Below are 23,419 nucleotides of genomic sequence, written 5' to 3'. Positions count from 1 at the left end.
CCCAAGAACGTGTTTCAGCCTAGACGTACAATGCCATGTTGACCGACGGCTAAGCATAGCTTAGACCCTGCGGAAGCTTACTCTCAATTCCCAGTGGACGGACTGGAGCGAATCCACCCGCCGGCACTTGTGCCAAGAATAGACTTGGTCTTCTGTAATCCTTCCGTCGTCCAGGAATATACACTACTCATTGGATCCGCCTTTGTGGCTGAATCTGTTGGTCAATGAAGACCATGACTCTGGCCGCTTCTCAGGAAGAAAGGTCCATGGCCAATCCTGTTTGCCACTGACACTGATCGTGGTATCACTCGGACTCAACGTCAACACAACAGATTTATCAAACAACAACCCACTCCTTCTCCATCTTGCATGAGCTGAATGATCAAGAGGACCTCTCGAGGCCAACGGAATCTCTCGATTCTATGAGCACGTCTCGCACACCTCGATGCACCACTGACGCTGTTGAACTGGAAACCGAAAGTTATCAATCCCTCCAGAGCAAAGCTGTAGCTGACTCGAGACTCAGGCACTCGATCCTACGCCTTGTTCCCGCTCATCCCGCTCCTCCAATGCAGGTGAAGCTTTTGGGTCTCAATCGTTGCGTGTACTTTCGGTACAGACAGCCGTCATTCCGTGCCAGGAGACACGTCGTGGGGCCAAGACAGGTGGGACTTTGCTGATACGGCTTGTCAAAGGCATTTCCGCTGTTCGATGAGGACGGTATCCTCTCTTTCAGCCGATGGTCGATTGGGTTGGATCAGTACCTTATCGATCCTTCTTGGAGAGCCATTCCAAATGAATCGCGGTGAGCATGATTCAATCCCGTTGTTGACTTTTTCGGCGTTCAGAACTATTCAGCCAACGAGCTGCTTCACTGAGAGGTATGGATTGCGCTGTTGGTGTGAAAATGGCCTATCAATAGAGCGGACTTCGGCCCCAATCCCACGGACACGGGACCTTGCCGACACAACCTCGAAACTCCCCACAGGTCCTCAGCTCAAACACCAAATCACCTCCTCCTTTGCAGGTACGAACAATTCTCTCCTTTCTCCGTATCATGGAATCTTGCCTTGTCCCAGTCTTGCGCTCCTCTCCACATGTCATGGCATGGCAAGCGAATATCCCAGAGCTTCGACTCCTCCTTTTGTCGAGCGAGGATGTGGCTTTCTTGTGAAAACGAACATCGAAGGACCTTGAAAAACTGCAATATCTGGAAGACTTACCTTTACTGCTAAGATTCTCGCGATGGTGTTGAGCCCATGACCATGCTAGAGCAATGGCGAGGAGCACCATTACATCAAGGCCCGGTATGCGACCAACATCGTAGACAAACTGATCAACGACACCTGCAATTTCTTTTTCCCCTCCGCGAAAACCCCAGAATGATTCTTCGATTTTCATCACTACACCAGTCCGTCTTCACAAGGCTCCCTATCGCCCACAGGGGACCCCCTTCCGAAAACCCCTAATCTCAGCCTCACAGCATCCCAAGCTTTCCCACTTTCAAACGTCGACCATGCCCAACGGTCAGCTCGTACACCGTGATCCACAACACCAAAACACCGTTCGTTCCAGCTCTCTCAGCTCTCCTGAAGTGCGGTGTTGACCCCTTAGCCGTGTCGCGTATATGACCCTCTCGTGCTAGCGCCAGCCCGGAGTCGTGCGTCGTGTCCACAGCATCCTTGCCAACGAGGGGCCTCCACGTCCGGAGCGGAGCGATCAGCCACAGCCCAGCCACAGGGTGCGTTGGAGGTCATGAATCGCGAAGAAAGCTTAAACCGGTATCTTTTTGGCGACAAAGAGATGAGGAGAGACTGGAGAAACATGTGCGGGACAGGTGGCCTTTATCATCACGAAGCTTGAGCTGAGGTCGATTTGAGCGAAACCTTTCTTGTTGTTGCGTGCTATTGAAGTGATTACGTGGCTTCTTCTGGACTACTGACTTCAATAGTCTGTCGCATTGCCGCGCGTCGGACCCTTGCTTTGGTATAGCTTGAGCTTTTTGATATCCAAATTTCATCATGCTTTGAAGTCTTCACTCTTCATCTGTCTCTTGTGTTTCTCCAATGCGGAGGTTTGAACGTGAAGTGAACAACGTCATGTCCCAAGAGTCCAAGTCCGTATCCAAGCCCCAATCCACTGCGTTGATCGCTGCACTGAAAGAATTGACGTCATTGTCACTGCGGGCTCTTTGACAACAAGGAACCAGTCGGTTGAGAGTAGCGCTTCTGTGCCAGGCGAACAAGTGCCTGGGCTCTAGAAGGACAAGAAGCTTGTGATTTGAGCTTCTAGCTCATGACCGAGAAGATGCTCGCAGAAGATTCCTCAGTTCACCCATTCTCCTCTGCAAAAAGTCTCCGACGATTTGAAGCTCCTCGAAGCAAGCCTCACGATCTTCAGTCTCTCCCGCGTTTCTTTTTCTGTCAACATCGTCAACTTCTTTCCATTTTTGATATGGGTGAGGGGACCCGAGAGTCGAAGTTGGCTTACCCGCGGCATGCGAGCGGACAGGGAGTCCTCAGTGACTTCTCTCACGGACTTGAGACGAAGTCCAGCATTGTAACCCTTTTCGAGCGGCTCAGTGTGGGCTGCGGAAAGCAACTGCCGAGTTCTCACGGACTCGGAACAAGAACGACCGTCTGACTGCGTCAGTCTTCTCGTCCACATGGACCGAAGATCGAAGCGGCAATTCGCGGTGGCATTGGCACCGATTGAACCCTCGCCGTGATGGAAGAGCCGAGCATCCGTTCGGAAGGAAAACTTGCCAAAGTCGCTTCTGCGAGAAATCAGTTGACTGTAAGAGCAGGCATGATGCCGCGCTTTGCGACGGGAAAGAACAGAGTATCCGTCTTCGCGACGTCTATCGGTCAAGCCTAACAGTGCGTCAAAGCAGTGATACCCAAACGTCAGCCAAGAGGGGAACTATACATCAGTTCTCAACGTGGTATCCCTGTCCAGAGAGTTATGGACGCATGACCATCAGACTCGTTGTTGAGGCGGTACATTCGCATATAGAGAAGGTCCAATCCTATCCGATGGCACAGTTCGATCTGTGGTTGCAATCGACATTGCGATGCGCGCAAGAATCGAACCGTCTTTCGTTCAACACCATCCCCGAGTTCATCACACTTCCGCAGGCCAAACCTCGCGCAAGCCACAATTGACAAAAACATGCAACACCCAACTGGCTTGGTATCCAGGTACGGATTTCGGACCGTCCATCGGACCGCCCAGCAAACCGACCTCGAAAAAAGAACCACCTGTCAGCCTCGTGACTGATGGCTCAAGGGGAAGGTAAGGCGCGCAAGCGAGCAAGCTAGCCTCAGCTGGTTACGGCTACGGACATTTCATCGATCCATCTTTAGCTTGGCTTGTTGTTGTTGAAGTGAACAGCAGTGTGCGGCTGGAGTGTTCTGACAGCTCGTGCCGCTCCTCGGAGAAAAAAAGACGGGCACGTATACAACTTCTCCGAGAGGGGACGTGTTCTGCACCAGAAAGGGGAGCAAGTCGTGGGGCCGATGCCATGTAAATGAAACGACAAGGGATGACCGGCGAATGGGTAACGAATGACGAAACAGTGCCAAAGCTTGACCTGCTAAGTGCCGATCTCGTGCTTTGGAATAGACAGGACTTCCATGTATCCAAGACAGAAAACGGCGAGGCTACTGCAGGTCTGCCTGAGAACAAGAACTTGCAAAAAAGAAAATACTCGACGAGCATCGCTAAGCGCTACTATCGAATGTCAACACCACATCTTGCATAATGGAGATTTAAGATTGACGTCATGGGCGTCCATTTCATGCAGCACCATACACTGCTGTCCGCCTCACCACCAGCGTGTAGGGCCTGACCGCAGAATGGCAGCATCCCATGTCAGAACCCTGCGGACCTTCGCACCGCTCCGTCATCCGGAACTTTCTTTTTTTGAAAGTCCCGGTCCGTGCGATGCGGCTGATGCACCGCCAAAGCTTGGGGACTTCAACGTCGGTGAACCTTGCAGCTGGGCGCGTGCCTCTGCGCACCTGGAAGAAGGCGCCGAGCGAGCGGTGGCAGGATTCTTGACTCGGTTCACTGCGTTGGCAGGGACGGGGTCAAGCACAGCCGCGGTCAGGATTGGGGACTGGGAATTTTCATGGATACCGCTGCGTGACGAGGAGGAAAAACGTCAGTCTTGGGAGGTCCCCTAATGCGCGACATCCACCAAAGTCCAGGTTCACGCTTGCTGCGCGCAGCTGAATTCCAGGAATTCTTGCGTCGATGATGCCCGCACGGGACAGCGTCGCTCCCAGTTACTACCCGCAACATCAGATCTGTTCTCTTATTAGAAAGTCCGACGCTGTAGATCTCAGCTGGAACCACAATCCTTCGAGATGCCCGATTGCAGCTCCGAATAATCACCATAGCGAAATTTGCGCCAGGACGAGGCCCCAAACATCTCTGAAGGGAATTGGGGGATCAACGCGAGGCGAGGTGTTGAAGTTTCAAGCAGCGGTATCCCAGTACACATCCCCTGACTAGGGGCTGGGCCTTCCAACCACCTGTTTCCTGGTAAACAAACAGCAATGCTCTGCGGTTCGGCTCTAGACTGTTTCCCTGGCGGAAGACGACATACGTGTTCCCTCTCCACTCGCCTCCTGCAGTCGTGATGTCGCGATGCCAATCGATGCCAACCACTCGATCACGACGGGTAGACTGGATGAAAATGATCGGGCTGGAATGCTACACCGGTTGCTCCGGAGACTTGAGGAAATTTGACCGCGAATACACGAAGAACGGTGTGTTCTGTCAACGTTGCCGCGGAATACCGGTTTGCTGTCTTTGTTTGCCACATTTGCAGATCCACGCCCAAGGCTCTTTTACTTTCGTCTCTGGAGTTTGATGCTCACGGTCTTTGAGGACTCGCAAAGTAGCGAGTGCGGCGAAAGAGCCATCTTCGGCAGGATACCAAGAAGAAAGAGATGGTTTTTTTTGACAGCCAGTAAATCCAGAAAACAGAATTTGAGAGGACTGTTCTGCTCAATCTACTTCCTGAGACTCTTTAACAGTGAGACTGAATGAAACACCGACAAATTTCGACTCCTCGACGAGTCAGAACGCTATCACGAAGAGCAAATGTTTGGAGTTGTCAAGACAAAGTTGTGCCGAGACGGGCACTCACTTCGGCTACCGGAGCCCCGACCAACGGGCCGACCGGGCACACACAAACCGACCGCATCGACACATCACCACCGCAACATCCATTTCATTCGACAAACACTTTACATGCAATCAGTTCCGTCCAAAGAAACCCCTGTCATTTTTGCTTTCGAATGTCGGTCAAAGTGCTCAACGATTAAGCCCTACCTCGGCGCAAACCTTCGCGAAGGTCTTTCCTCACAAGCAGCCTCGAAATGGGGATTTTCGTGCCGTTGCCAGCCACATGAAAGGCATCCTTCCACGGCTCTCATTGCTGCTTCCGCCGCCGCCGTAGGTAGCAGCCTTCGGGGTGAGACTCTGAATTGCGTTGGAATCGCCGTTCTGAAAAAGAGTGGATATGCTTCCAGGGAAAAACACGAGCTCACGTAGCGAATCACAAATTGCAAGCTGCGTGCCGCTCCGCTGCAGCTTGATGATTCAACATTACCTTACGGGTTGAGTTGGCATATACCCACTCGCTCTCAAGGAACCTTTTTCATGCGCCGAGGCGCCAAGTCGCTCTGAGTGGCTTTCTACTTTCCCACTTGCGCCTCAATCCGGACGTGATGGGGATCGACGGGCAGGCGTCTGGTGGTGGTGGTGGTCGTCGTGGGCATGGAAACTCGTTGTGATCTGCGCGCCCCCGCGCCGTGATGGTTTAGACGCCAGAGCAGCGCCCTCTCAAACAGGGAATCGATTGTTCCACGTTCCTCACTCCCCCGAGCGTCTTGTCTCTTGGGAAATGAGCCGAATTCACCACCCGCCGCTGGCTCATCGGACCCAAAACCACTTGATGTATTCTGTCATCAGACCACCATTTGGGACTTTGCCCGACCGAGTCGACCACTTGGCCAAGGTCTTAGCGAAAAGAAGAAAAACAAGCTCGGTCGGCCCGTCGTATTCTCGTTTTCGAGCAGGACGCAAGGCTGCTGCTGCTCGATTAGGCACCTGGTCGAGTGAGCTTCGTCGCTGCTGCAACATACATGTATCGTTTCTTTCCATGCCATCATATGCGTCATCCAAACGACCCTCGTCTGCCGCGGTTTTTCCATTATCGCGAAAAGCTCGCAGGACAAGCTCGCAGCCCGCGGGGCCCAGAGCTGACTGATGCGATGCACGGCGAAGCAGCGAGGGAAGGATGATGGAAATTTCCAGTGCACGGCAGCGCAGTGCAGCCTGCCTATCGCGATTGGACGCTGCAGCATGTGACTTGATAACTTGGACGGCCATGGTTCGTACGCGGTGGGCTTGCTTCTTCAGCGTCATTATACACCCCACCGCCGTATCCTCGACTATAGCGAACGAACGCCAGGAGAGCAAGGGGGGCGGGTGACTGCTGCATCTCTGGATGGGCGCCGCCCACTGCACTACACAAGTCTCCTCCCGGCCCGCGAGGCAGTTTCGCTCCCGCAACGCGTGGCGGAGTGCGCGTGAAGACGGGCGACAGCAGCATGGCTGGCTGGCTGCGCATGGTGTTCGCCCCAGACAAACACCCCTTGATTGTGGGGTTGGAGGACTCCTCGAGCAACAACATCGAGAGGAGCATTTCCACAACTCACCAGCCAGCAAGCAAGGCTCCCCGCCGCCAAGCAGTGCTCGCTCGGAATATTTGTCTTGGACGCCAATCCAGCTGCCAACCTGGCGCCATGATTCAAATCGGGAAGAAAAAGAAAACTCAAATCAGTGGTGTAGGAAAGAGCGATGATGGTGGAGGGGCGATCGTTGACCTCATCAAAGACCAATTCCTACACATGCACCTGTGGGTGCAGGTTCCACGGCATCAAGCGACTGGAGGGGGCGGCGACTCGTGCTCGCTCAGAAAGTGCGCAGCCATCTTCAGCACTTAGGCGAGAAGCAAGTCATGATGCTTGTGCGGGCCGGTTGTGCAACCTCGACAGGCAACGTAAAACCACGCCACTGACTTGGCCTAGGGAGGTACAGATCTAGCACTATCAACATGACGCGCGCGTGCGAACGCGAATGCGCCGCGCCGCGCCGGGTGGCATTGTCTCATTCACTCGCCGCTGGTCTCTCTCACCGTGTCCGAAAGCGGGTTGTTTGGCGCACTCGGAATGACGCCTATGTCTTTTGATTCGAGCGGGGCGGGGAGGGTGCAACTCACTCACGCACTCACTGGACGACCTGACTGACCTGCAGTGCAAAACGATATCAGCACTCTGTTTTCGCCGTCTCACTGGTTGCCAGGAACCGACGACCTACCGCCCCGGACCCAAGCCCACGACGGACCCTATCACTTGGTCGACAGTACGAGACATCATCACAGACATACATTTCGCGTTTTCTCCGTCTCTCTCTCGCGCGCGCGCCCAACTCTTGATGCCTCTTTCCTGTCGTGTCCCCGTCGACCAAAAAGAGCGACAGAGCGCGCGAAGCAAACATGCACGGCATCATCTTGCGCGACCAAAGATTCCGAGTCGACGGCCTTGTGCCAGCTGACCACGTTGCAGTCGAGCAACAGTAGCACCGACTGTTCGTCCGGATCTCGTGGTGCAGCCTCTGGTTGCCTCTCGCAGTAGCAAAGGGCAGCAGCAGCAGCAACAGCCGCGACAGCAGCAGAGCCCGCTGCCGCCGCCGCCGCACTCTTGTAGAACTCCAGCCAAAACCCTCAGGCAAACCTCGCCCACACCCTAACATCCCATCTGACAGCGGAAGAGACGTTGTACAGGTGTCAGTCTGCTGGCTGGCTCGCTCGAGACTCTGACCGGCAGGGCATGCTATACCATGCCCCATCATCATCATCCGCGGCTGTACTTATCGTGAGAGTCAAATACGCAATCACCACCTCGTCTTGTCTCAGCATATGCACTCTCTTGCAGGGAGGGTAGGCAGGGATGTGTATGCGCTGCTTGCTTGTGTGGTCCTCGGTTTCGCGTTGGCCGGATGTATCCACAGCAAACCCTTTTTCGAAAAAGGTCGCGATTTTTCGCATCCCGGCTTTTACGGATTTCGCATCGACACCGCCTGGCAAAAACCTTTGTGCTCTGCGAGCACAGCAGCAGGCCGGCCAGGGCAAGGCAGCACGGTTCCGGAACGGAAACGCGCACAAGCACAAGTGGTTCCTCTCGGATGCTCCATCATTCCGCAGCCGTGGATCGTCCCCATGTCATCGTCTGTTTCTCCTACATGATTTGGAAGCAACGGTTTGCGCCCCCGCCGCTGAGAAACCCAGTTTTGCGGGCGCAAGATGCTTGTCTCGGGAGGTTTCCAACGGCTGGCTGCTGCTCCGTCTGTTGGATTTTCCAGGCTCCAGCAACGCTTGGTGCTGCTGTCAGATGGAGGAGGAGAAGTCTCCGTCATGCTAGGCTTCATTCTCTTGGTTGAGCGAAGAGTCGGCGCGTGGGTGGTGACACCGTGTCGACACCGCGGGCAGTCCCGTCCGTGGAGGATGCCACTGCCACTGCCATCGCCACCACTGCCTCACACACCTACCTTGAGTTCTGCTGTTGTGGGTCAGACCGGGCTGGCTGGCTGGGGGCTGGGGAAGGCAAACCCAACGCTACATGCCCCGGAACATGCCACACGTATCTCTAATTCCGGACTGGCGCGTGCGTGCCTGTGTGCTCTCGACTGCTCTAATCAGCCTCTCCAACCCAGTCAGTTCATACAGTCCCCCGGCAGTCAGCAACGTGTCACTCCAGATTCCCCACGGACCAGCTGTGGATGTCTATTTCGTGTCTTACAGACTGAAGTGGAGCGAAGTGGAGGCAGTGTGAGTGAGGGAGTGGACAAGGTGAGAAGTGCGGGGAGTGCGAGGGAAAGAGCAAAAGTGAGGTAAGCCTCGTGCTTCCAGCGACCCCAGCCCAGAACCCCCATCATCGTCGTCATTGTCGTCGTAGACGTCGTTGTCCAGAAGAAAGTAATGACGCGTGCGGTAAACCCGGGGACCCCGTGGAGACGGACGAACCGGACGGACTTTACTCTTACCCACCACCCAGTCTGCCGGCATGGCTCATCGCCAAACTGCGCACCCAAGAAGACACGACAGTCAGATCTTTTTCCGTTTCGAGGCGGTCGACAGAGTCAGCCCTACATGTATCCACTGCCAGGGAAACAGATTTGAGAGGACGGGACGAGAATAATTTGCGCCAATCAACCAGCGTATTCGGTCGAGAGCGAGAAAGAAAAAGACACACGGACGTGCGTGCTGTGCTGCTGGCTGGGGGCTGAACGTAGGAAGTCGCGCTGGAAGGAAGGGAGAATGCAGCGCTAATGCATTGTCGAGAAATCTTCATAAGCGTGTTGGGATTGCGCAGCCCCCAGTCGGTGCGCATTGAGTGAGCGCCGCGATAGGCTGAACCCACGTCGTCGTACAGTCGAAATTGGCTGAAACACACAGGGTCGAACGCGAGCCACCAAGCAGCAGCAGCAGTTCATCGGCGAAGACGAACGAACCAACGACTGCCGCCGAGGACGAGGACGAAATCAGAGTCGAGCACGTATGCGGCTCGGCCGAAATTGCAAATCCCCCTCTTCAACTGTCTCTCGTCCATGACCCCCTGCTGGCCTCTCGTAGCGCTTCATCAGTGGTTCTCGTCGCTTCCGCGCACTTGGTTCTGTGTTGCAGCATGCCGATGCAGCTCGCTGCCTCGTAGAGGCAAAGATAGCGAGACGCGATGAGCAAGTTAGCGGATCTGACAAAGCTCGTTTTCCCAATCCGGCAACAAACTATCTGCTGTATCATGCCTTTTTCGCTGCGGGCATCGAGTTTCGGCACCCACAAGTCCTCGTGGACTGTACGGTACCAGCAGTGCTCGTGCAACGACTTGCCATGTGGTCTTTCTCACAGGAGAAGCCTGTACTGTTGCATCAGCAGCAGAAGCGTCCCTTTGCGTCCCATGTGCCTTTATTGGCGCCTTTGATATCAGAGCCTATTAACAAGTAGGGAGTCGGGATTCTCCTCAAAGGCAACTGCGACATCTTCTGAATTCGAATTGTCCTGAATATGCAGTCGCAGATCGGTTACAGCGGCTCGTTCAAATCAAGCCTTGTATAGACAATGATGTCGACTGCACAAAGAAGTGGTGGTCAGCTTTTGGGTGCGGGAGACCCCTGATCCCTCCCGTCAAGGCCAGCCAATCTTTGTCGATTTGCAAATGCTGTGGTCTGATGCCTGCCTACTGCTCTACCTTCTGAGCCTTTGATGAGCGCACTGATGTCGATTTCCTTGGACGATAAGATGGCGAAGCTCAGCCCCCCTCGAGGAGCTGCACGAAGCAGCCGACGACGAGCGTACACCTTCGGGCCCGCCGTTGGCAGATGACATGAGATTCATGATATTTTTGCGCACGAGAGCGGGACAGCAGCGTGGCGGATGGGAGCGAGATCGAAACATGGCCGGGGATGCAGCCATCTGGGGGTATCGCAGAGGGTGCACATGTCGTCAAACTCGATTACGAACACTCGACATGACGGCAGACCTCTGGCAGCACTCTGGCATGATTCTTGGTACTGTGCTCGGGGTTAATGCAGATCATGCCTTCGGAGGAGAAGGGCTTCATCGCGGTCGAAGACAATGCCCGCTAGGGCGACGACGGTGCTGAGAGCGACGCGTTCTAATTTGGTCGCAGTCTGGAAAGGACGGCATCTTTGCGTGCGTGGACAACTAGTGGCAGCATGGTCGCTTGAGATGGCGAAGATCCCATTTTGGAAGCGAGCGAGGTGGGTCTCGACGACTGAGCTGAGAGCCATTACCTCCAACATCCACGCTTGGCGGGCAGCTTTGGGCCAGAGCTCAGTTTCAGGTACCTGGACCTGATCAGCTTCGACCAGACGATGGATGAGGGCATGGAGATGGTGTTGATGCAAAAATAAGAACGAGAGGCGGATGGCGGCGGCTGGTGCAAGCAAAGCACCGCAGGCAGCACAATGCGCTGCCCAGAACAAATTCGGTGTCGGCTTCGGTGGTGTTGGTATGGGAGGGCTGTATAGCAGCTCTGAACCAGCAACATCCCACGAGGCTACCCCAGCAGGGCAGGCTGATCTGACATGCTTGGCCGAGGACATGTACAGCTTTTGGTCGTGTACCCGGGTACTTTCTGACAGCCAGTGCATCATGCCCGTGACTTGGGCCAAAGGGAGGACGCCGTACAGATTGCAAGTCGCCGAAGAGGGTCAAGAATATTCGTTTTTGGATCCATGAGGGCATTTGCGATTTGTTTGCTTTAGCTCGTTCCTTCCGTCTTCTTTCCACGGTACCGGTACATCTCATCTCAGCGCTTCCTTCTCGCCAAGAGAGTCGACGGGGCGGAGAGAAGGGGACGCGGGGCAGAGGCTGACAGCAACGGCCTGCGGAGGGCGTCCCATTCGCCGCCATGATGACAAGCAGTCTCACAGAGGGCAGCGGAAGGACTCGAGGACCCGAAGAGACGGAACGAAGTCGAATCCTAGGTTGGATTGCATGCGTGGACCATGGGCTGTGCGAGCGTCGCACACAACAGACCAAACCAGAGAAGGGCAATGCATCGCGACTGCGTCCCCTTCCGCTGAGGGCTGAGGCGGTTGGAGGTGCCGCTTGGGCGTCGCGATTTCTGCCCTACGTGCTGGCTGGGGCTGACCGAGTGACGTCGCAGGCGTATCGTGGTCTGCCATGCACCCCGGGTTCATGTCATTGTTCGCAGGGCCATTGCTTAGTCCTTGTGTTCAGTCTCTGATGCCTGCGCGGAGCATTGTGGTGGTGGAGTTGTGTTGTGGAGAGAAGATGGAGACGGAAGGTTGCCTTTGGGTTCATGGGTGCGCTGACCTCAGCACCCCAGGTCCTCCGCGCCTACCTCTATTTTCTCTGCACCCAGCCGCGCCAAAGACGGCCCCAAAGACGACAAAATATTCGCCGTACCACCAACGGATATTATTCATCGCGAAGACAAGATTGAAAGACGACCAACGGACCGTTTGTACCACGAGTAGCCAAACTACGCCACGCTGCCACCCCGGCGACGGACAGTATTTGGACGTCTTCTTTTTCACAACGACCACGGGCAGCCAAATGGAGCACCAAGCACTGTTCTGACGTGGATGACCAACATGACTTTTCTTGGACACGGCTCTGCACCTTGATGCCCTTCCTCTTCCTTCTTTGTCAAGGAAGTCCCTGCATGCTCCTTGACTAAGCCTGTCCTATGCCAAACCAGCTGCCAACTCCCCAACCACTCGTTACTCGGACCCTGGAACATGGTCGTTTTCTCTCTACTACGACCTTTTAGGATGCATGCTATTTGGCTGTCCACATCATCATTTTGGCCATCTCGTTTTTCATCTGCTTTCATCTCTGACAACTCCCCAGCCTCTCTCCTCACCGCTCGAACCACCAACATTTCATCTCGCATTCCTGGAAACAAATAACGACAGCCATGGTCAGGTCAGTTGATATCATTTTCCTTGGTCTGATTCCCCCGGTAACGCATCCGCATTGGTTACCCCGCCCATGTCGTTGAGCCGTCTGCCCTACACCCTACCCGACCGCCCTACCCGTCCGACCCGTGGGCCGTGCGTGCTTGCGTGCATCCGAGGCTTGGTAGCAAAAGTCGTGGCACACACAGGCAAAAAACTAAGCCAAAGTGATCAGAGAGTATGTAAATGAGCGACTATAGATATATGGAAATTCTCTATCTTAAACAGGTGTGTGTTTAGGGAGCATTCAAGTGCATTGCGCACTTGATGTTGGAATTCACTAAGTCCTTTATGTTGAGTTACAGGGAGCAGTCGTAGCTACGTGTGCCACGACTTTTGCTACCAAGCCTCGATCCCACCCGCCGCCCTACAAGCTTGTCTCTCACCACCCAGCGACCAAGCCAACCCTCCCTCCCGCGACGCCTCTCCGCGACACAAACCAACGCCCTACGACAATGCGAAAAAGCAAAATTCAGTCTATCGCAATTCAGGAGTGACTTGTCGACAACTCCTCGACGCCATGGACCACGCATTACTCACTTTTACTCATTTGGAACGGCCTACCTAAGCAGCCAACCATGCAGTCGTCCGTCCAGCACCAGCAAGCCAACCAAGACGAACTAGCCAACGAGGCAGAGGAAACGGGCTTCACCGCCTCCTTCTCGTTGCGGCTTCGACTTGTAACCGCGCCTCCAACGCCTCCATCAGACGCCTCTTTTTCTAGAAGCCTTCTTCTTATGGCCGGGGTTGCCTTAGAACGCCTCTGTACTGCCTGCGGGATGCGGTAAGTGGTGATGATTTGGTTCTGCTGCCCTTTGGTGTCTGGCAAGGCTTTCCTGGGTTATCTGTCTGCTTTCTCTCTCCACACTTCTTTCGCGGTGTGCGATTGGCAGGTGGGCCCTTACCATCGAGCCAAGGCCCAGCCACCGACGGCACTTGACGATGCCAACGTCTGGCTGGAAGGAGAGAAGCCGAGACACTGAACGAGCTCCGACGCCGATACGGATGCTCGTGCTGAAGCTGTTGCCGAAGCCGACTGCCGCCACTTTTTCTGCACTCCGCCTTCGTTCCCTACCTTTCTAGTACAGGTGCTCATGCTTGATAGCTGATTGGCATCTGTATAGGAGTTGCGTATCATTGGCTGCTGTTGCTAGAGCTCGGTGTCGCGCAGTCCGTTCCTATTTCGTTGTCCTCGTTGACTAAAATGTATGCAACTGTACGGTAAGCGAGGTGAGTTGTTCTCCAACCACGTCTAGCCAAGTCCAGTCGAGTCTGGACAGACGGGGAGCAGTCTGCAGTCTCCACAGTATCTGTCTGAGATTTTCTTCAGCAACTGTCTGATCCACCAAGCTCTTGCAGCTGTACCCACTCGACCGGACTCGACCGGATTGAATGGGTTCCCAAAAAGATTCCAAATCTGCGCAAGCATCCTATCCTGACCTATCCTTTTCTCCGCCCCCACGCGAAGCCCTAACCCCACCCCCACTTTCTTTCCTCTCTCTCCTGTCTTCCCCTCAGCCCAAGCCACGGAACGGGAAAAAGGGACGTTTTCTTGGTGCTTGGCTCGCTCGCTCTGGCGTTGGCGTCGAAGCTGGGGCTAGTGGATCTACGGATTATCCCGTACCTACCTAGGCATACCTACTTTTCTGGACAGATGGGATGAATGGGTGGTGGATCGACATACCGAGCTGCCCGCCGCCTAGCTGGGGTGCCCGCTCCTCGGTACATGTACCCAGCACCAAGCTTCCTCAGTCAGGTCCTACTCCTCGGATCCATCGCGCTCCCGCTGCCCCGTTTATCCATCTCCTCGCAACCAGAACCCAACTCAATCAGATCGACCTTGTCGCCTGCCTCTTTGCGTCTCTGCGTCAGCCTTGCCCCATCTCTCCTACCTACGCCCTTCTCTACCTTCTTCATCGCCCTTCTCCTCACCCTCACCCTGAGCTGATCCTTGCAGCCTTACGCCTTGACTCGTCTCGCGGCGCGCCACGACAGCCATCCAAGCTCGCAAGCGAGAGAGCAGCAAAGCACAGCACAGCGCATGGGGAGCAATTGGACCCAACAAACGAGGGGGGGCTCCGCGGGCGACTTTCTGCTCATCTCAACGCCCCACACGCACGTCTTTCTGAATTGCTGCACCACGCCCAGCCAGTGCCTACCTACCATGCCGCAAATCCTGCCGCTGCACCACTCCAATCAGAACCGCTCCCCGCCAGATAGATCGCTGGCGTCTTGGGGCTTGCTTGCCGGCCTGCCCGCTCACTACTGGCAGGCGCAAGCATGGCTCAATCTGCTCGCTTGCTCAATCAGTAAGCCGCCAGCCGGCCAGCGCAGCGCAGCGTGCAGCGCGTCTGTGGAGGGCTGGGGCTGCCCCTTTTCGGCCCTCGCCAATTGCCCAACTCGGCATTGTCAGCCTCGCTCGGGCAGCTGGCATGGCAGCCGCCGTAAGCAGGCAGAGGCGGCAGCCTGCCTTTCGGCGGGCGTCCGTCTTTTGGGTGAGAAAGATGGGTGGACGAGTAGGCCGGCTGGTCTGTCAGCCAGGCGAGAAGGGCGACGAAGCCACCTACGCACGATAGGTAAGTAGGTAGGTAGGCAGGTAGGGCGCGGTGGTGTTGCGTGGGTTGGGGTTGAGTTTGGCGTGGCAGTTTGGGTCGGTTTTGGTTTGGTTTTTGGCCCCCCACCACCACCACCACCACCAGCGGAAAGTACCTTTGCCTAGAGTACATGTAGGCAGAAATACGGGGTAGACAGGTAGGAGGTTATCGCAGCCACCAGATTGGCGTGTGGGCGTGGCGTAATCGCTCTTTCTCTCTCGCTCTCCCTCTCTTTCGCTGGATTATTTTTCCCGACTGCGCACACACGTACATGGCTGCGCTGGATACGAGAGGAACAGGAAAAAAAAAATCAAGATTGTGGCGAGCAGGAATGTGCGTAGGTGGCAGAGGCAGGCAGGCAGGTAGGTTGAGAGAGAGAAGCGAGCGAGGAAGAGGCACAGTGGGTGACGAAAGAAATTGCTAATCCAGGAATCTCTATCGCCAAGTTAAAACACGTAGAGACGTGGAGTTCTCAAGCGCTTGATGCGTTCAACATAGAGATAATTTTTCCTTGGTGGGTAGTCACAGGGAGCATTCAAGAGCTTGATGTGTTGAACATAGAGAGAATTCTTCTACTTGTAGTAATTCCCCTCGTGGATAGTCACAAGGAGTCTTCAAGCGCTTGATGCGTTGAACATAGAAAGAATTCATCCCCTCGTGGGTAGTCACAGGGAGCATACAAGCGCTTGCGTCTAAAGATGCGACGACTTGAAGCTGGGTCTGGGTTGAATTTCTTTCCTCACCTACTGTGGAGGGGATGAGGTCGAGGGAGGGAGAAACGAGATGGAGAATTGTAAGATAGGTAGGTAGGCAGGCAGGCAGGCAAAGTTGGAGGAAAAGGAAGAAAGAGCAAGAGAAAGCTCCGTCCGTCAGGTTGTTGTCAATCCGTCACTCAACGTCCCCCGTCCCGTCGAACGACGCTCAGCTCAGATCGACATTCCCCTTTCCTTTCCTTTCCCTCCTCCTCTCTAACCATTCCCTTCCGTCTCCGCAAAAGCAAAAACACCCTAGGTACATGCACAAATCCGACAGTGGCCCGCACGGCCCTCCTGTCCCAAAGCGGCAACTCAGGGTCTGAAACATACAGTCCCGAACGTCCGCACGTGCGCTGGCAGAAAAAGGGTCTCGCAATCTATATCGTTCCGATAAATTGCCTGGTGCGCATGGCATGTACGAGCGGTAGTCGGAACGGCAGACGGCAGGCGGCAGACGGCAGTTGTTCGGAGTAGGCGCGCGCGAAACAAATCAATGTTCATACCCAAGCGCATGGGAGAGATGTATTGGGGCTGGGTGGGGGGGGGGGGGGGGGGGGGGGCGCGACGTGGAGTCAGTGTGTGTTTTGCAGCAGCAGCAGCAGCATGCTAAGCTCGGTGCGGTTTGCGGTTCAAGTCGGGGAGGGTGAGGACGAAACGAGACGAGACGAGAAACGCAAACCCATCTCGACGGGGTTGGGCAGCATGCAGGAAGGGGTAGGGGCAGGCAGGGACTGTACGAAAAGGGATGGATGGGGCATTTCCAATGTTCAGGATGCAGGACATGTAGGAGTAGGGGAAGGCAGGGGGGCACTTTGCCTCTTGTCCTTGTTCAAGTGATTCCTTTTGCCTCGTCGATGTCTTTTGGTTTCTTTTGCGGCGGGTGGTTGGTTGGCGCTGGATGGCTGGCTGTCTGTGTGCTGGCTGTGATTTGTGGGGGTGTGGAGACGAAGCGAAGCATTTACATGGGGGAGGATCGGACGGACGCGATATGGGATGATGATGGACACGACGTGCTGGATGGATGGCAGAGGTGCTCATGGGGTCCGTCCGGCGTCCGTGTCCGTGTCACAGTAGGCGAGGAAAGAAATTCAACCTAGGTTTAGCTTCACATCCTTATACCTTCAGACGCAAGCGCTTGAATACTCCCTGTGACTATCTATTAAGTATAAATTTCTCTCTATGTTAAAGGTATAAAGCGCTTGAGGACTCCACGTCTCTATAGTATTTTAACTTGGCGGCAGAGATTCTCGGATTGGCAATTTCTTTCGTCACCCATTGTGGTGTCGTCTCGTCGGCTGCCGTGGGTCCGTCGCGGGGCGAGGGGAGATTTTCATGATTGACAATCATGGACCGATGCAAATCTTGGTGTTGATGGTGTAGAGGTGGTGAGCCTCGAGTTACCTTGGAATGCAAAAGTACTGTACATGGGAGCTTGTGGTCAAGTCAGCAGCAGCGAGCCATGTGGTCGACCTCGTTCGCAGCAGCAGCAGAGGGAGAGAGTGCAGACAAGCGCCGCACAGCAGGGCCTCGTGCTTCGCGTGCTTCGCGCCGAGTCGCAGGCCAATGCAAGAGCTGCTTCCCCGTGACTGATCTAGATGTACAGTACATGGGCTCTCACAGTGCTTTTTCCCCCCGGTCGTCCTGGTCCTGGTCCTGGTCGAGAGGCAAACCCAACGAGGCATTTGCCTTGCTACATGTACTGCCCCACCCGACCCTCCTCCCTCTCGTATCTTTTGGCCCAAGTGCAGAGCGACGAGTTTGCCTTAGTTTTCGACTCATTTGATGCCCCCTGACCTACCACACCACTCTCGCGTGCCTTGGGGTTATCGCCGGTCGGACATGGCACCGCCCGAGAGGCGCGAGTCGGCGGCAGAGCGGATATAGGCGTGTAGAGAGAGAGAATGAGAGTGAGAAATACCTACATATGTAGTAGCAGCATCGAAACGAGCGGCATGTCGCCAAGCTGACGCGGCGGGCGGTACGCGTCGTTTTGACCCTTTTTTTTTTTTTTTCGTTTTCCCGTTTGCTGGATCCCAAATATTTCCTTGGTTTCGTTTTCCCTGAGCCCCGCCGTCGGGACTCCATGGCGCGCAGGCTATCCCTCCCCCAGCGCTGGCGTTACCCAAAGCAGGCATAGTGACGTCGTGGATTTTCCTCAAGGGGGGTGTCCAAACGGTACCGGCGGCCCGGGCAAAGCAAAGAAGAGCAGCACACCACGACACGCGACGCAGCACCCTCGACGGAAGAAGCACTGGACGTACGTTGACCTATTTAACGTTTGCCCGCAGCATGCACGCCCAGTCGACGCTAGCAGCCATTGTTTCCCTTGTCCGTTTTGGGACTTGGCGCGCGACGCGTTGCGCATCTCGTTTTCAATTTCCAGCTTGCTGGGGTTCCGCGTGTCGCTCTGTCGGTCGGGTATGTTGTACACGGTCGGCCACGAGCAAGACGGCATCAAGTACCGAGAAAGAGGAGGTGAGGGAGAGGGCTCTGCAGGCCAGGGAGGCAGGCAGGCTGCAATGGGGCTGCGTCCACGATGGCGCAAAGGCTGTTCGGCACAAAAATCAAAAGCAGAAGGGTTTTTGGAAAATCGGCGACTTGAAGGAGTTGCTGGGGCCCGTTTCGAGCGGAGGGCAGCCCGTTTGGGGAGACAGAGTGGGTTTGGGCTTGCAGAGAGCAGCGGTTGATGGCTGCACTGGCCGACCGCCACCAATACTTTCGTACAGTAGCCTTGCAGAATCTCTGAACAGCTGGAGCGAAAGGGATGAAATGTCGTAGGGCAGAGGGGAGCGGGGCAGAAGCAGGTAAGCCGTGCAAAGGACCGAAAAGAGAGTTCCTGAGAGAGAGAATACTGCAGCCCTGTCGTGGTCATAGGTAGTGCCTGATTGCAGGGTCGTAGGAGCCGGCGCCGGCGCAAAAAGGCGAAACACATGTCAAATCGTTCTCTCTTAACAGAGTTTTGCCATTTGCACATGGAGGAATCCTTTCGAGACCATCGCATCATTGATGATTGACACGAAAGAAAATAAAGATGGCAGGTTGGAGAGTAGCAAACATGTTCGCCCACGTCAGCTTTCCTGGTTGGTAAGTAAAAGGTGAACAAAAAAGATCCGGTCAGAGTGGCTGACTTTGCATCAGGGTGGCCGTTGTTTCGCGTTGGGCTATTTTGGACGTCGCCAGGAGGAACGGGGGCGCGTGCCGTGCAGTTGCAGGTTGCCCAGGGCCAAGCGGCGCCAGCACAGGAGCTGATGATATCAAAAGTAGACGACGGGCACGCAAACCACCAGCAGGGGGCTCCGCCCCCATCATTATCGTCGCCCCCCGGCCCTGCGCCTAAGCACTGGCGTCGGTGCAAGGGTAAGCCATGTCACGACTATTCCGTACCATCCACCGCATCCATCCACATCCATCCACCGACACGTCCAACGACAACCACGACCATGCTTGCCAGTCAGCTCCCAACCATACCATAAGCATCCATAATATCATCCTCCGACGACTCTTTGCTTCCTCCACACTTTTATTCTCCCCCGCTATCCTCTCCCCTTGGCCACATCAACTCTCCGTCAACTCTCGCCCACCATGGTCTTTTGCACTTACTGCGGCCAGTCCTTTACCAGAGATGAACATCTGGAAAGGCACATTCTCACCCGTACGCTCTTCATCATCATCATCCTCCTCCTCTCCCTCTCCACTGACATCCCCCAGACACCAACGTGAAGCCCTTCAAATGCTTCACCTGCCACATGTCCTTCGCCCGGCGGTAAGTATTCCGCCACGCCGTACCACGTTGCGTCGGCCTCGGGCTCGCCGTCGTCTTCGTTATCGTCTGGAACCACAAGAGCTGATCGTGACGCTCCTAGGGATCTCTTGCAGCGCCATTACACCGTCCACGGCCGAGACAACAACAACCAAGAAGGCCTGCCGCCAAACAATGGAATGATTCCAAAATCCGCCGGCCGCACCCCGATAGCTTGCAGCAACTGCGCCAAGACCAAGACAAAGTGCGACAAAAAGTTTCCTTGCAGTCGCTGCGCCAGCCGAAACCTCAAGTGCACCCTCAGGCCCACCAGGAGGGCTTCCAAGCAAATAACCCGCGTGGGAGGGCCGGTGCAGACCGAAAATGGCGTCCAGGTCAATGGCGGAAGCGGGGCCTCGTCTGAGAACACGGGCGAGACAGTGTCGACTGGATCCTCGAGCAGCTCGCCAGCTGCACTGCAACAACCACAAGATTCCCAGCAGCAACACCAACATCCACCGCAACAGAGTCTTGGACAGCCGCCGCCGCCCCATCTTCACCAACGCTCCGTCTCCAGCATCTCGCACGTGTCACACGTTTCGGCCGCCTCTCACTCCCACTCTCACCACGCCAGTCCCGAGGAGGAGAAGCCGCAAATCACCAATGGACCGCCAGCCTTTTTCGAAAACACCTCTCCGCCGAGCGGTCCTCCTGCCGTCATCTCCACCGTCATCTCGCCCGTGCTGACGCCGTCGATGAATGACTTTATCCAGCACACCCCCATGTCTGGCTACGAGCAGTTTGCTAGCACCAATGGCCACAACTCGGATAGCTCGTCTCCGCACTTTGCCATGGATTGGCAGCAAATGCCCATGGCGCACGGCTTCGACATGCCCATGATGGCGCAGGACATGCACATGGATTTTACCGGCATGGCGACGGGCCCGCATGGTGACGCCATGCTATCGATGCTGCCAGATTTTAGCCAAGCACTGCCGCCGGTAACCACGCCCATCACGACGCCGCAAATGGACCGCGCGCTGTCGGACCTCGAGCTGGGCAGCTCTGCGTCGATGCTGTACCCCACCCGGCAGGCGAGCGTGAGCAGCGGCCAGGGCATCCCGGACCTGGGAGCCATCATTGCGGCGCAAGACGGGTGGAGCGTGTTCCGGTGCACGCCGCCCATCCCTGCGAGCTCGTGCCCGCGCACGGCCAAGCTGAACCTTGAGCGGCTGGAGCAGAGCCTCAAACAGCACGAGGTGTGGGGAAACTGGCGGCCGCAGCAGTTTGAAGACGGCGACTTTCCAGCCGGTCCCGAAATGCTCGCCGTCATGCCACTGCAGGAGAGCACCCGCGACAAGCTGCTCGCCATTACCCAGTCGTTTTTGCACAAGGCCCTCGACATCCACAAGGAGGGCGCCTCTGGCTCGCCGGCCAGCGGAGGCTCGCCAATGTCCAATGGCGGCTCCAATTTTGTGCTGCTGCCCCCGGCTCGCGTGCTCGAGTATTTTCTGCGCTCCTATGCCAATAGTTTCGAGCGCTACTTTCCCCTGACCGCCCGGGGCATCCTGGACGCTAACGGGCTGCTTTCGTCGTACAACGACAAGGCAGCCAGCCTGCTCGTGCTGATGATGATTGCTCAAGGGTCCATGGTCATTCCTTCGGTGGAGACGCGCTGGCTGACCGGGGGCCTGACCGAGGCTTGCCGAATTTCGTTGTTTGATCTCATCGAGAAGAACATCATCATGAGCGGCGACCCTGTCGTGCTGCACTCGGCCTTGCTCTTTACCGTCCAGGCGGCCTGGAGCGGCGACAAGTGGCAGATGGACATTGCCATGGGTCAGCGCGGCATGTACTTTTCCATGCTGCGGCATTCGGGTGTCCTGGAGCCCCGGCACGCCCCGACGCCGCGTATGGACCAGGCCGGGCCGGACGGCCTTTGGGCAGACTGGATCCAGCACGAGGCCCGGAGTCGGTAAGTTTTTGATCTTTCAAGATGCTTGTGGGGCACGTGGCTGACGATCGATTTCCCCGTTCCAGACTGATCTACTCATGGGTCATGGTTGATCAAGACCTGTCCCTCTTCCACGATACCGCCCCCCTCTTCTCGGTGACGGAATTCGGGGCTCCCATGCCCGACGCCGACTGCCTGTGGACCGCAAAGACCGCCGCCGAATGGTCTGACATGTTCAACCAGGTGCACGAATTCTCTGGAGGTTTCTCGTCGGTTGGATCCGGCGCACGTCCGCTTTCGCTGCGTGACCTGTTCCGCCATTTCCTCGACGACGAGATTTCGACCCAGGGCATCGAACTGACACCGTTGCACCTGAGACTGCTGCTGCACCCGCTCCAATCGCTCGTCTGTCAGTACTGCCAGCTTCTGTCGTGCTTCTCCGACAACTCGGCCTCCCGCCAGCGCACGCGCGCCGTCACGGCGGCGTCGACGCGGGTCCGTCTCGAAGAAGTGCAGTCGCTGCTCCAGCGGTGGTACGACCTGGCCGATCGGTACCTCAAAAGCCACCCGGCGTGCGCGCTGATGCAAGCCAACCTGGTCCTCTTCCACCTTATCTCGCTCAACGCCGTTACAAACTTTCCCGAGATCGAGCGTCTGGCGCGACGCGAAGGCGGCTTCGACGGGTCCTACGCGCAGCTCATGTGGCAACACAAGCGGTGCATTTCGGACGTCGAAGAGGCCATCTTCCATTGCGGCCAGGCGCTGCGGCTCGTCCGCAGCATGCCGCGCGGCGTGCGGCCGCCATGGTGGGCCGGCGCCGTCTACCGCGTTGCCCTCATCCTGTGGACCGACTCCCTCACGCACACCGAGCCCATGGCCAGCACGGTCTCGCCGCCAGGCACGGGCAGCAGCGCCGGCGGCAGCAGCACCACCACCACCATGTTCCCCGTCCCGGGCCCCAGCTTCGCCGTCGACGCCCTCCCGCCAGATCACCCGCTGCTGAGCAGGTATCTGACCAAGCGCGAGGGCGTGCCGACGCTGACGAAGCGCGACGGTTCGCAGTTGGCCATGGACAATGCCTACGCCGTGTTGCGTCACTGCATCGACGTTGTCGATGAGGGCCATGCCACCCGCTTCTCCGACGGCATCAGGGGCAAGTTGGACCGTTTGGCGCGTAGTTGAACGAGCCGCGGCGCTCGCTCATCGTAGAGAAAAAAAAAAATTGGCGACTGTCGCTGGTCGTCGTCCTCGTAAAATATCTCCTCGGCTTGCCCTCGACGTAGAGTCGAAGTGCGACTTTGCCGCTTCATCATCATCATCTGCCCATCTTCGCCGCGCCGAGGCGACATCCAGTCTCCTCCTCCTCCGATCGCCCTCTGGCTGGTCGGTGGATGCAAAAACCAAAAAGCGTGTTTGCTGAATAGACTCTTCTTTCCATCTTTCCGGACAGCGCCTCTCAAGAAGAGGGGTCGCGTCTACCCGGCATCATCACATCTTCACCGCGCCATATCGCCACGCACCATTACCACCACACCACCATAATGTCTGTCAACACGTCACGCCTTGCGCTGCGGCGTAAAAAGAAGTCCCTGACGTAATCGTCGTTCGTCGTCGTCGTTCGTCGTCGTCCCATTTAGCGTCTTACGCCTGTCATGTCCCGATCCCATGCAACAACATATCATGTCCATCATTAGCGATGTCTTTTTCCTCCTTTCTAGCCTTGTTTGTTTTATCTGGGTCTCCATTTTCTTTGTTCTGCTCGGCGGTGTAGCGATTTGTTTTTCGTTCGGTCGAT

The 23,419-nt window shown here is 56.1% G+C and overlaps 9 protein-coding genes across 9 annotated transcripts; 5 read left to right on the top strand and 4 right to left on the bottom strand.

Annotated features, from left to right (window-relative positions):
• The first annotated feature begins 470 nt into the window (after positions 1-470).
• On the top strand, positions 471-1,611 carry BKA78DRAFT_72398 (uncharacterized protein). Its single transcript, XM_066893654.1, has 2 exons — positions 471-1,027; positions 1,237-1,611. Exons 1-2 carry the CDS (start codon positions 712-714, stop codon positions 1,467-1,469), a joined length of 549 nt encoding a protein of 182 aa, XP_066747505.1. The 5' UTR covers positions 471-711; the 3' UTR covers positions 1,470-1,611.
• Positions 1,612-4,995: 3,384 nt separating this feature from the next.
• BKA78DRAFT_72378 (uncharacterized protein) lies at positions 4,996-5,755 on the top strand. Its single transcript, XM_066893652.1, has one exon. It carries the CDS (start codon positions 5,113-5,115, stop codon positions 5,563-5,565), a length of 453 nt encoding a protein of 150 aa, XP_066747504.1. The 5' UTR covers positions 4,996-5,112; the 3' UTR covers positions 5,566-5,755.
• BKA78DRAFT_72383 (uncharacterized protein) lies at positions 5,756-6,533 on the bottom strand. The gene has a single exon (XM_066893653.1). The coding sequence runs from the start codon at positions 6,439-6,441 to the stop codon at positions 5,947-5,949; it is 495 nt and encodes a 164-aa protein (XP_066747503.1). The 5' UTR covers positions 6,442-6,533; the 3' UTR covers positions 5,756-5,946.
• Positions 6,534-8,157: 1,624 nt separating this feature from the next.
• Positions 8,158-9,043, top strand: BKA78DRAFT_72364 (uncharacterized protein). Its single transcript, XM_066893650.1, has one exon. The coding sequence runs from the start codon at positions 8,381-8,383 to the stop codon at positions 8,969-8,971; it is 591 nt and encodes a 196-aa protein (XP_066747502.1). The 5' UTR covers positions 8,158-8,380; the 3' UTR covers positions 8,972-9,043.
• A 1,324-nt stretch (positions 9,044-10,367) lies between these two features.
• On the bottom strand, positions 10,368-11,379 carry BKA78DRAFT_72371 (uncharacterized protein). The gene has a single exon (XM_066893651.1). It carries the CDS (start codon positions 11,248-11,250, stop codon positions 10,657-10,659), a length of 594 nt encoding a protein of 197 aa, XP_066747501.1. The 5' UTR covers positions 11,251-11,379; the 3' UTR covers positions 10,368-10,656.
• A 2,747-nt stretch (positions 11,380-14,126) lies between these two features.
• Positions 14,127-14,845, top strand: BKA78DRAFT_72345 (uncharacterized protein). Its single transcript, XM_066893649.1, has one exon. It carries the CDS (start codon positions 14,242-14,244, stop codon positions 14,800-14,802), a length of 561 nt encoding a protein of 186 aa, XP_066747500.1. The 5' UTR covers positions 14,127-14,241; the 3' UTR covers positions 14,803-14,845.
• Positions 14,846-16,468: 1,623 nt separating this feature from the next.
• On the bottom strand, positions 16,469-17,066 carry BKA78DRAFT_305119 (uncharacterized protein). Its single transcript, XM_066887675.1, has one exon. It carries the CDS (start codon positions 16,967-16,969, stop codon positions 16,538-16,540), a length of 432 nt encoding a protein of 143 aa, XP_066747499.1. The 5' UTR covers positions 16,970-17,066; the 3' UTR covers positions 16,469-16,537.
• Positions 17,067-17,900: 834 nt separating this feature from the next.
• On the bottom strand, positions 17,901-18,976 carry BKA78DRAFT_72332 (uncharacterized protein). The gene has a single exon (XM_066893648.1). The coding sequence runs from the start codon at positions 18,933-18,935 to the stop codon at positions 18,087-18,089; it is 849 nt and encodes a 282-aa protein (XP_066747498.1). The 5' UTR covers positions 18,936-18,976; the 3' UTR covers positions 17,901-18,086.
• Positions 18,977-19,637: 661 nt separating this feature from the next.
• BKA78DRAFT_72265 (uncharacterized protein) lies at positions 19,638-22,993 on the top strand. The gene is made up of 2 exons (XM_066893645.1): positions 19,638-21,645; positions 21,711-22,993. The coding sequence occupies exons 1-2, from the start codon at positions 19,871-19,873 to the stop codon at positions 22,804-22,806; spliced, it is 2,871 nt and encodes a 956-aa protein (XP_066747497.1). The 5' UTR covers positions 19,638-19,870; the 3' UTR covers positions 22,807-22,993.
• The last annotated feature ends 426 nt before the right edge of the window (positions 22,994-23,419 follow it).

The sequence above is a fragment of the Phyllosticta capitalensis genome (genome assembly GCF_038381095.1).
Source record: "Phyllosticta capitalensis strain CBS 128856 chromosome Unknown BKA78scaffold_2, whole genome shotgun sequence".
Lineage (NCBI taxonomy): Eukaryota > Fungi > Ascomycota > Dothideomycetes > Botryosphaeriales > Phyllostictaceae > Phyllosticta > Phyllosticta capitalensis.
The sequence above is the reverse complement of the archived record's forward strand: the minus strand, read 5'-3'. Positions and strand labels throughout refer to the sequence as shown.

Excerpts from the sequence above, each read along its gene's own strand:
- BKA78DRAFT_305119 (XM_066887675.1), bottom strand. The coding sequence starts at position 16,969 with ATGAGCACCTCTGCCATCCATCCAGCACGTCGTGTCCATCATCATCCC.
- BKA78DRAFT_72345 (XM_066893649.1), top strand. The coding sequence starts at position 14,242 with ATGAATGGGTGGTGGATCGACATACCGAGCTGCCCGCCGCCTAGCTGG.
- BKA78DRAFT_72265 (XM_066893645.1), top strand. The coding sequence starts at position 19,871 with ATGATTCCAAAATCCGCCGGCCGCACCCCGATAGCTTGCAGCAACTGC. Across the intron at positions 21,646-21,710 it reads CAGCACGAGGCCCGGAGTCG|ACTGATCTACTCATGGGTCA; the intron begins GTAAGTTTTTGA and ends TCCCCGTTCCAG.
- BKA78DRAFT_72378 (XM_066893652.1), top strand. The coding sequence starts at position 5,113 with ATGTTTGGAGTTGTCAAGACAAAGTTGTGCCGAGACGGGCACTCACTT.
- BKA78DRAFT_72364 (XM_066893650.1), top strand. The coding sequence starts at position 8,381 with ATGCTTGTCTCGGGAGGTTTCCAACGGCTGGCTGCTGCTCCGTCTGTT.
- BKA78DRAFT_72371 (XM_066893651.1), bottom strand. The coding sequence starts at position 11,250 with ATGATGCACTGGCTGTCAGAAAGTACCCGGGTACACGACCAAAAGCTG.
- BKA78DRAFT_72332 (XM_066893648.1), bottom strand. The coding sequence starts at position 18,935 with ATGATGCGATGGTCTCGAAAGGATTCCTCCATGTGCAAATGGCAAAAC.
- BKA78DRAFT_72398 (XM_066893654.1), top strand. The coding sequence starts at position 712 with ATGAGGACGGTATCCTCTCTTTCAGCCGATGGTCGATTGGGTTGGATC. Across the intron at positions 1,028-1,236 it reads AATCACCTCCTCCTTTGCAG|ATTCTCGCGATGGTGTTGAG; the intron begins GTACGAACAATT and ends TTTACTGCTAAG.
- BKA78DRAFT_72383 (XM_066893653.1), bottom strand. The coding sequence starts at position 6,441 with ATGACGCTGAAGAAGCAAGCCCACCGCGTACGAACCATGGCCGTCCAA.